Source organism: Syzygium oleosum, unplaced genomic scaffold, assembly GCF_021117445.2.
Source record: "Syzygium oleosum isolate NSW1041296 unplaced genomic scaffold, Sole_v2.1 Sole_v2.25, whole genome shotgun sequence".
Classification (NCBI taxonomy): domain Eukaryota; kingdom Viridiplantae; phylum Streptophyta; class Magnoliopsida; order Myrtales; family Myrtaceae; genus Syzygium; species Syzygium oleosum.
In genome coordinates this window covers 1,074,907-1,085,582 of record NW_026607509.1, presented here as the reverse complement: position 1 = coordinate 1,085,582, position 10,676 = coordinate 1,074,907, and the positions used below count along the sequence as shown (strand labels likewise).

Genomic DNA, 10,676 nt, shown 5'->3' with positions numbered 1-10,676 from the left:
CAAGAGAGCGGAATATTATAGAACCACGATGACTGTATTCTAACTTTAGTCAAGCTTTCTGTTCAAGTTTTCTGTGACTTCATGAGGTCTAAACACTGAAGTATATACTATATAGTGCAAGGTGAAAATAAATGCTGAAAATTGCGGGATCAACATTCTACACTGTCAGTATTCCGATTGATCATAAGACTAAAAAAAAATCTCTCTCTCTCTCTCTCTCTCTCTCTCTCTCTCTCTCTCTCTCTCTCTCATATTGAACTCTGTAATGATCCGTATGAAGACTATTTCCTAGTGTCACTGTCAGATGCTCCTTTCAGAAATTCCAGATGGTGGAAGGCAAAGTGAGCTCCTCAGCAATATCATAAACCTGGCAAGTGCTGCCTTCTGCATAAACCTGTTGATCAGCATAACCATGCATCTCCATCAAACTATCCCAATTGAATCCCTTCTCATCAAAAGCCACTATTTGTTCATAATCCTTGAACAAACCTTCCTCAGTTCCATTCACGTCAACAACTTCTTCCGACTGGCTGTCTTCTTTCAGGACTCCCAACTGCTGAAGGAATTCATTTAGGTCAATCTGAGGCTTCTCTTGCTGATACCCTGCCACCACTGCATTCTCCGACGAAATTTCGACCTCCTTCTCCTTTGACTTACCGACTTCCACGTCGATTTTCCTCCTAGCGTCGATTCTCGAGTTCGAGGAAGATGAGGAAGGAGAAGCTGCGCCACCAAAGCCTCCGTTCTTCTTGAGCTCTTCCAGCCTCTGGTGGATGACATGGACACTGGGCTGAGCACTCAGGTTGAGCAGTCCACATGAAGGGAACATGGAGATGAACTTCTTGGATGGGAACCATTTGAACTTGTGATGCAGAGACCTGTTCGATGATAAAATGGAGGAGTTGGGGGGCGGTTGATGGTGGAGGTGGGGTAGGTTGAGATAAGCATCGGGCCCGTACAATTTCCGAGCAGCTTCGTCGTAAGCCATGGCCGCTTCTTCGGCAGTGGCGAAGGAGCCCAACCAGAGTCGGGTCCTCTTCTTGGGTTCTCTTATTTCTGCGACCCACTTACCCCACGTCCTCTGACGCACGCCCCTGTACGAGCACGAGGCGTTCAGAGGGCCGCCTTTGCCTCTCGCAGGGCCTTTTTTCCATGGTTTCATTGGAGATTTTCTTGAATTTTCCATCTTTCTTTGTTTCTATAGGCAGAGTGTGAGCTCTAAGTGAAGTGAAGTGAACTGAAGTGAGCGAGTGAGAGTGCAAGAATTCTGTGGTGAAAGGGCGCGGGATATGTAGAGATTGGGGGGGTTGGCGTTTTGGGTTTAAATGAAGTCACGTTTCGAGGGAAAAGTTTCGTCAAGCCCATGAGGCTGTGACCGTTAGTGAGAGAGCATATTTGCTCCTATTATTTTCAAACTTTCCCCTTTTTCTTCCCTTTATGTGCTTGGATTAAATTTTCTTTTCTTGTTGCTTTGACGCTTTATCTCCATTAATTGCTTTTATGGATGAAATCTTCATTTCGGGAACGAGTGTTTGCGCATGATCTTGTTAATCGAATAATTAATGTGCATATTCATGCACAAATTAAGATCACACGCAGACGCTTACGCGCGTCGTCAAACATGTCGCGCCGAAAGCCGGGATCCCGTTTGGTTGCTTAATATTTGCTTAGCCGAGGTTTAGTAAAATGTGCATAAGCAATATCACTAGCTTGTTATGTGAGTGTAGGAAGGAAAGACTGCAACATTTACCTGTGTGTAGACATCAACTTTGATAGTTTGGACCTCACTACATATGTAGGACTGTGGATTAGGCTTAGGGTGTTCTGCCTGGAAAACATTATTGTCCAGGAGCCATCTCTCCATTTAAATGTAATCTTACTAGTGATTTTCTCATCCTTTGTCTCTGGAGTTTATGGTTTCTGGAGGAGGATGAACATATACATCCAAAAACATGAGTACCTAAATAGTGGAATGATTATCTTTCTTGAAGGATACAATTCTCACGAAGATTAGCCAATCATATTCTATGAGTCTGTATTAACAATAGGAGACAAAGTTATCATCTTCTTATCTTCTCGGGGAAGATAATGTCTGCACATTTAAGGCTAGTAAAACCAGCTCACTTCATCATCTGAACATGTTCGATCTCACTGCCCTCTCTTCCAACTGCTGTAGCTCCAAGAGGTGATCTGTAATGGTCATCGTCGTGCTCAAGAAGAAGATGAATTTCCAAGCTTTGGTCGTCCAGTCAGGAGTCACAAGTCAACCCGGAAGCACGAGCGAAGTCAGAGATATGAATGGTAATCAGGTTTCACCTTCGAGGAAGGGACAAAAGAAGGCTCAAGTGGAGTCATCATCGCGTGTAGCTGCTTTCTCTTACATTGTTCTGTGACCCTTCATGAATATCATCCTCTGATCTTTAATGTGAACGGCTAGCTGGTGAAAGTCAAATTAGCCTTCCTCTCTCTTTATTGGCATCTCGCAATCGAGAGAGAGAGAGAGAGCGCATAAATAGGCTCGTCCTAATAGGTCAAGTCAATTGCAGCCCCCAAAAAAAAAAACAATTCGACTCTTAAGCTTGGCTCAAAAGACCATCATCCGATAATGTTTCTGAATAGAAAAACCGATTCCCATTACTACCACGTAGATGTCGGGCGAATCCTACTGACCACAACAATTTGCTGATAGCACTCGCGCATGTGACGGGGCTATTCGAGTTTATCATAATACACGATACATTGTTAATGGCGGTAATCACGCATATAGACATCACGACAGCTCACACTCCGGCGCGCACAACAGTTTGGCCAGACTCTATCTACGTGCACGGGATGATAGATTCTTGAGTTGAGATAAAGGGGGACGACGGTTCGAGTAAAGCATGAGACACTGCTTCGCTTTGGATTCCATAGATATTAATGGATGGAAGGGCAGGGAGTCAATTATGTCATATGTGAAAGAGAAGAGAGGACGCATGCATGAATTTTCAAGAATGAGGAAGGAGCTGCTCCCCACCTCACCACATTTTCCACTTTCACGAGCTCGAGCTCGAGCTCTCACATGCAGATGCGTCCCTCCTGATACCCGGGGCTTCACCTTTATCCCATGCATCTCTCTCTCTCTCTCTCTCTCTCTCTCTCTCTCTCTCTCGTAGAAGGAAGCTGTGAGGAGTCACTCTCAGTCACTCATTGGTGGAGCTTATTGCCGTTGTTCAGAGAATGAAAGTCACGGAGTTACTTGAGCAAAAGGTGAGACGAAAAAGATATGCTCCCACGAGGTTTTGATCCACTGAGATCCGCAGCAAATCGGGAACAAATTTTAGACACACCTTGAAATGCGGTAGGAACCATCCCTTCTGAATTTTATGCCTTAAAAATTAATAATTGGGATTAACAATGGCCACGGGCGGTGCCCGGGCCAGCCCGTGCGTGGCCCCGGTACATTCAGGCCGTGACAATGACGGGCCGTGCCGGCTCGCGCCCTAGGCCGGGGCACGTAATGCCCGGGCCTGGTATTTTTTTTTTTAATATTCTTTAAATTGATTATAGTGACAAAATCAATTAATATAAACAATTGATGCATTATGTTTAGGTATGACCATTCAATCACTATTGAAAAACAAAAAAAAAAGAGTTGGGCTCGTGGCGGTCCAAGCCCACCCGGCAAACCACGGGCACTAGCTCGGCACGACCCAGCAACCATTGCTTGTTGTGATTAGAAATGGTCAATGGGTGAGCGATCCGCCAAGCCCGAGAGTCCCGAGAGGTAAACAGGTCGCTTAGGCAATGCTTAGAGAATCTAGGCACACTCTCCCTCCAGCCAGAAATTTTTACATAAGTTTTATATGATGAGTAAATTTGGGCAACACATTAGGCCCGGCCCAAGCATGCTCAATGATCACCTCTAGTTGTGACTGTTCAGAATTCTAATAAATTTACCTCAAAAGTACCTAAAATTTGCTCAATCAATGAAAAAGGCCATAAATGTGCCTGGTTCACTTAAGTCTCCGTCTGTCCCTACTAAAAACTTGCTGGCATTTTCCGAAATGATCAATAGGAATCCCCCCGTACTTTCCTTTGCGATAAGTTTCCATAATTCTCCGACCACAGTCGAAGGCCATAAGTTCTATACTAAATCTTACGGAAATAGCTTAGTAATTTCCGACAACTGACACGTGGAGCATACGTGATCTCCATACTTATAAAATTACTTATATTTCAGTCCATGCGTTCTTCCGTTTTTTCATGACGACCCAATTCTACATAGTTTGCTCAAATTTTCATCCCAAACGTACGTATGCACTCGATCAATGGGCCACCGAATGGGACATCGGGCTTTATAAACTCTATCCAGGCTTAGCCATCCGTTTAACAATATAAAAATAGAAAGACCGGTTCGCGAGCTCGTGCCCGAGAGGTCCGAGTCTGTCCACATCGCGCTTCGAGCATTGTTGGCTCAGGCGGCCTTAGCGCGCCACCATGACCATGATCAAGTCTTAAACATAGGATTAGCATCAGCTATGTAAGACCTCGAATTACACTCGAGTCCAAAGGTCGCGCAGCTCGTTGTTCTGGCCCGAATGTAGTAGCACTGGACGGACGGAGGGCGCTTCGATAAACGTCATCAAATTGCAAAATTACACATGGCAGTACTAGGGGATCGTGTTCAAATGCTTAGAGTTACGTATGGGACTTGGATACGAAAGCGAAAGATTCGCGAAGGTGTCGGAGCCCATTGTTTTGGGGCCGATAAAACGTTGCTCTCCAACCTGTGGATCGTGCGGTGACACGACGTACTCCGCAAAGCCATGCTAAAGGTCGTCACAAAAACGTGGTCCTCACACACTCCAGAAACTCGAATCACGGGGTCCACCGACCATGCACTCTATGCTTTCGACAAAATCGTTCGAAAAGTCTTCAACGGTACGACGATTAATGTAATTTTAAATTTTTTAATTGTGCTAATTTAGTCTTAAATTTTTGAACGATCTGTCAATTTAGCCATTCCGGCCAAAAAATTATGATAAAAAATTACTGACGCGGACGCCCACCAATCTACTAAGCATGACCGGCACATACACATACTTTAATAAGGACCTAATTGGATACTTAAACCGTGCAAGCACTTAGATCCCAACCAATCAACACTCGATCAATAAGGCAACAAACGGCGGGGTCGGAGCAATGAAGAAAATATTTTTGTATCTCCATTGCCCGATTGATACGATGTAATCAACCAATCACAAGACTCGCACGATATGCACCTCGATCGCCTCGTGTTAATATATTGTATTCATCTCGCATCTTATTGACCCATTTCTTCACATGCCGCCTATGCATTATCGTTACACCCACCGCCCAACACGGGCACTCGAGTCTAGAACCATCGGGGATACACCAGGAGCCCACCGTGGAGCGATTGGCCCAAGCGAGACCCAACCGACCAACCACCAGTCTAGGTGGTCGGGATATTCCGTGACTCGCGGCGGTGGGCGGCGAACGTCCGCTGGCCCCCACCAGACCAGTGGTGGCGGTGCCGACCGTCATGCCACGAATTAACAACTTCCCGAAAGGAAAAAACACAGGAAATCTTTCGATGCATCCGCAGCCAATCAAATCATAGCCCAAGCCCTTGAAGCCGAAAGGCGTACGAAATGGGCGAAGACTACATTCATTAGAGGACAAATTCTAGAACAGTATCTGTTTTAGCTGCTCGGATTGATAAAACGAACAGATGGGTCGCGTTCAATACCATCTCAAAGCGTGCTAAGCAAACCAAAGAAACAAAAATCAAGCGCCTCTCTCAAGTCTCAAGCACATCAGTCATATGACGAAGGCTGCAAGCCACGAGCTTCCCCCTCGTCACTCTCTTCCAATAAAGAGAATTCCACGGCAAAAACAGGGGATCAAGAATTCGCGCCAGTGTCCTGCCGCTCACGACCAAGAAACCACTGTAAGCAAAGATGCAGACATCGTGCCTCATCTGCTTGTACCAGAAAAACGATTGCTCGGTTGTGTCTGACAGGACAAACAACGATCTCGAATTCACGGCGTGATGCTATTACATTCACCCACATGGGTTTCTCATCATCAAATTCTTGCATCGGGTCCATCCCAATGACATCCTTTGCATAGGAAAAGAAAAACTAGGTTAGGTCTAGGTGCATGAATGCCCCCACCAAACCCATCCTCCTCCTACCTGCTTCTGTTCTGTGCCGTAATGCGTAATGAGTTGATGACCACATGAACATCAAAGTCAATCCACCCATCTCCATTAATTATTCATAGAAAGTACAATGAATGAGGGGGGCGGTGACAGAGAAATGGACAGTGCCCTGGAAATTCAAAGCTCAGCCTCACGATCTTATCAAGAATCTCATCTCGCTTTCCCAGAAAAGACGGGATCAATCAACCCCCCACCCACAGCAATGAGAAGAGAAGACGAAAGACCCACATGGGAATGGATTCGTTTGCTTAACATACAAAAAGAATGGCGAGCTGTGATATTTCCAACCTCAGATCCCTTCCTTCATCAAGCCGAAGCAGAGCTTCAATGGAAGAAGCGATCGAACGAAAGAAACGAATCGAGATCCGGAGAAGGAAGCTATATATCGTGCGTAATCCCTAACTGAGATATTACAATTGAAATCGATTCCGACCGTGTGACGGCTAACGATCGGCCGAATTTACAAGAACAAGAAAGACAAGAACCAAGAAAATCAAGAACTGCCTGCCTATCTACCTGGAGAGGCGGATGAGGGAGTCGTAGAGGCGGGTGAAGGCGAGGCGGATGCGAGGGTACGCCCTGAGCGTGTACAGGGTGGTCTGCCGGAGCAGCTCCTCGACGGTCTCGACGAAGAGGTTCAGGCTCCTGATGGGCGGCACGTAGAGCGTCAGCGGCACCGCCGAGAACGCCACCGCGAGGAACAGCTGCAGCATAATAACCGGGCCCAACACCACCGTCGCTAGTCGCTGATCCGGGCGAGGCGGTCCGCAGCTCCGGCGAAGCTTATGGAGTCGTCGGCCGTCGCCGTCGTCGTTGGAGAGAGAGATTGGGAGGTTGATTGGGTGATGGTGGGCGTTGAGGCGTACGATGATTGGATTTTTAGAGAGAGAGAGAGAAGGTATGGTTTCGTACTTTATAATTCCAGCTTCTTTTTTTTATACTTAGATATTAAAAAAGGTTAGATAACGATTATTAAAGGGACGAAATTCGAAGGTAATTTCTTTTTATTTTTCTTTCTAAATTTGTTTTTGGGAAGAGCTTTGACCTGAAAAAGGGGGGCCTGAAGTTTGACCAAAATTTTGGAAATGATGAAGAGATTCTGGCCCAAATGGATGCCAACTTTTGAAATCCAGAGCACAGAGGAAGTCAACCCGTCAAGGTTGACCAACACGTGGGTCCCGTCTAATTACAGTATTAACCCGATATAAAAAAAAGATTTCTTTCCTACAATCTCAACGCAGCTTTTGTCGTTACGGGCGTGTTCATATAAGCAAAAGAAATTCTCCGGGAATTGATTTTCTAGACTTTCGGCGCGTTCGGCTTGATGAAAACAATCGGTCAACAAAAAATCAGAACCATCTATGATAAAAAAAATAAAAAAAAATAAAGAAAATGCACACTCGCAATTAAAATTAGAAAGATAATTTTTCGAAAAGTAATTTTAGCCCCCAAAATTGATTTTGAGCAGTAATAAGAGAGAGAAAAGAAATGCAGAGGATAATAGTAGTTTATAAATCAAATGCATCCCAAGAGTGATCAACCACTGGTGGGGCCCAAAGTCGGGGGAAATGGATGGTCATTAGTGGAATCTCCTCCCTTCAAATGGATGGTCATTAGTGGCTAAGAAGATGATTGCGTGGACCCTTTGTTTTGGCATAACTGGCGACGTGGCCGGCCGGCCGGCCGGCGGAGATCATACCGGCGGCGCGTTTAGTGGGTTTTTCTCCTTTGTGGCCTCCAGAGAATAGGGTAGATGACCAATCCCATTCGAGAGACCACCGCCACTTACGTAATCACCGAAAGTTTAATTCGATTGTGCCTTCCGGTTGTAGCTCGTCGATCGACGGACTCCTAGGGTTCGGATTTTTACGATAATCTAGATTTGGAGTTCACGGAGCGCCGAGTTGAGTCCCGAGAACGGGGCTTGGATTCCCGCTCATCTCGTGAGAATGAATTGAGAACTGTTGATATGAATTATCGAGTTTGATAGGCCTAGTCGTGACTTACGGTATCGGTTATTTCGTCGTCACCGACTACCTAGCCGTAGTTGGGTTCTTTATGCCGGAAGCTACCTCGACAAGGACCGAGATCGCCTAAATGATATGAGTGTTTCGCTAAGGTCGATCTTTCCGTCGCCCCGGGCTCATCGTTACTTCCATTTGCGAAAATTAATCACGTCGTACTATCAACCTTCGTAAGATGGAACACCTCCCTCGATGGCAGCTGAGTTGGTTGAGATGTTGGAGGATTTTTAGTCGATGAACCAGAGGTTAACATTCGAATCTCACCAATTACATGCGAACTGCTTCGAATCGCACGTACACGCACAAGCCGAGATCACCCGGATGATAAGTGATCCGGCAATCTCTCCTGTCATCGGTCTCATGAACCACGTCTATTTGCTAAATCAATCATGTCGTAGGATTAACATCTGTAACATCAGATCTCATGTACCTAAAGGCAACGATGCCATGGGGATAGATCTGGATTAGTGGGACCAATACGTATAAACTAAAACTTGAAATTGGACCTCCTTGCAACCCAACCAAACAAACAAACAAACCCGGAAAAGCCTGTAATTGTTTGATTACACGAGTGGGCCGGGCTGGTCGGAGCCCAACCATCTTATTGCTTTTGCTTTTGTCGCTCTCGTGATGTTCGAACTTCTAACGGCGAGCGCCCCTCATTTTGGATTGGAGCTTTTGCCTGATACCTAGGCAAATTTTTAATAAGCGACCCACCACTTGTAACAATGCCCGAGTTAGAAGTTTTGTACTTGCAAGATGTTCGTTATTGCGTGGGAAATGCATGTGGATGATGACCTTCCTCGCGGTAGCTGCAGATACGTCTCCAACCAGCACGACTTTTGTGGTTTTTGGCCATGACCAGTAGTGTTTAACCATTGGCTTAGATGGTTGGAATTTACTAGCGGTATTAGTGATGGGTAATCTGGTGAAACAGAAACTCACCAGAGATAAACTTAGCTCATGAGGTACATGCATGGCGTATAAACTGAAGAAGACGACATGAACAACAAACACTACGTGGTCAACAGCATGGTTGGCCACACGTGTCCGGTGTTGACGCTGACTCATCTCCCTACGTGGGTCCTGTAGAATCGGAGACTCGTGGAGGTGGTGGCCATGAGAAGAAGAAGGAGAAGAAGAAGCAGCAGCAGCTCCGCTCATTCACAATTCATATAGAAAGATTGACCTAACTCATCCCTAGCAAACTGAAGAAGAGGGGGGAGAAAAGAATCATGCATTCAAAGGGTAAAGTTATGCTGCAACGTATATTTTTTGCTTAACATAGTTTAACAAAAGAGGAAGAAGCAAGCAAGCTTGTAAAAACTTAATTACAAGCAAGGCCTAGTTTATCGACTTTTTCACGTACAATCGCACTTCTACACATCAACTTTGCATGGAGGAGAGGCCAGCAGAGGCACTTGACCCTCGAAGCCCTTCTTCAAACCCACCAACACATCGCACCTCACGTAAAACCCGTAATGCCCCGTCCTTATCGCACCCGCCTTGTATCTCAACCTCCCCAACACCATCACCCTCAGCCCCACCACCCCGTACGCCTCGTCCACCTCCAACCCGTTCCCCACCTCCGGTGCCACGGGCACCGCCGCCCCGCCCAGCACAGGGGACATCTCCACCGTGCTCCGCGTCTCGAGGAAGAGCGATGGCAGCGACGCCGGCGGGGTTATCGCCTGGTTCCGGTACGAGACGAAGGCCGAGAGGCGGTCGTAGTAGATGGAGACCCGCCGGTTGGGGTTCCTGATGAGGAGCGTGAACTGCATGGTGGTGGAGATGACGGACGGGGACGTGGCGTTGAGGTCGTACACGGCGGTGCCAACAACGGAGAAGCGGGGCCGCTCGGGGCGGTTGACAAGGTAGACGATAAGGGCCGTGACGCCGGCGAGGAGGAGGAGGACGGTGACGGCCACGAGCACGGATCGACGTGCATTTTTGGAAGGGACTTTCCCGACACCGGCCATCTTGGGATGGGGAGTGGATGGTTTGTGCGAGGTTCTTGTGGGTGGTGGTGCTCTTCTTCTGTTGCGGAAACAGGTAGTGAGGTTGTGAGAAAGACTTATTGTGTCGAGGGAGAGAGAGGGTGGGTGTGTGTGATCGTGGCAAGTGAAGAAGAGAAGAGTGTTGAGGAAGGAGAGGAATATGCACGACAAGTGGGTAATAAGGACGCAAAGTGTCCTGAATTTTCATTCAATATATAATATAATTTATGTATTTTTAATTTATTTGATTTAGTCCTTAAATTTTAGCGCAATGGAAAGTTTCAATTTGTTTAATGTGGTCTCTAAAATTTTGTTACATGTTCAAGTTAGTCCTTTGATTATATGAAAATTTTCAATATTGTCTTTTCATTAATTCAAATTCAAGGACAACATTAAATATTTTCATATAGTCCATCGACTAAATTGAAC

At 46.2% G+C, this 10,676-nt stretch overlaps 2 protein-coding genes across 2 annotated transcripts; both read right to left on the bottom strand.

Moving 5' to 3' along the window:
- Nucleotides 1-220: 220 nt before the first annotated feature.
- On the bottom strand, nucleotides 221-1,186 carry LOC115674699 (dehydration-responsive element-binding protein 2F). The gene has a single exon (XM_030597179.2). It carries the CDS (start codon nucleotides 1,184-1,186, stop codon nucleotides 314-316), a length of 873 nt encoding a protein of 290 aa, XP_030453039.1. The 3' UTR covers nucleotides 221-313.
- Nucleotides 1,187-9,488: 8,302 nt separating this feature from the next.
- LOC115674744 (NDR1/HIN1-like protein 1) lies at nucleotides 9,489-10,374 on the bottom strand. The gene has a single exon (XM_030597243.2). The coding sequence runs from the start codon at nucleotides 10,227-10,229 to the stop codon at nucleotides 9,630-9,632; it is 600 nt and encodes a 199-aa protein (XP_030453103.2). The 5' UTR covers nucleotides 10,230-10,374; the 3' UTR covers nucleotides 9,489-9,629.
- Between the last annotated feature and the right edge of the window lie 302 nt (nucleotides 10,375-10,676).

Coding starts and splice junctions, on each gene's coding strand:
- LOC115674699 (XM_030597179.2), bottom strand. CDS start 1,186: ATGGAAAATTCAAGAAAATCTCCAATGAAACCATGGAAAAAAGGCCCT.
- LOC115674744 (XM_030597243.2), bottom strand. CDS start 10,229: ATGGCCGGTGTCGGGAAAGTCCCTTCCAAAAATGCACGTCGATCCGTG.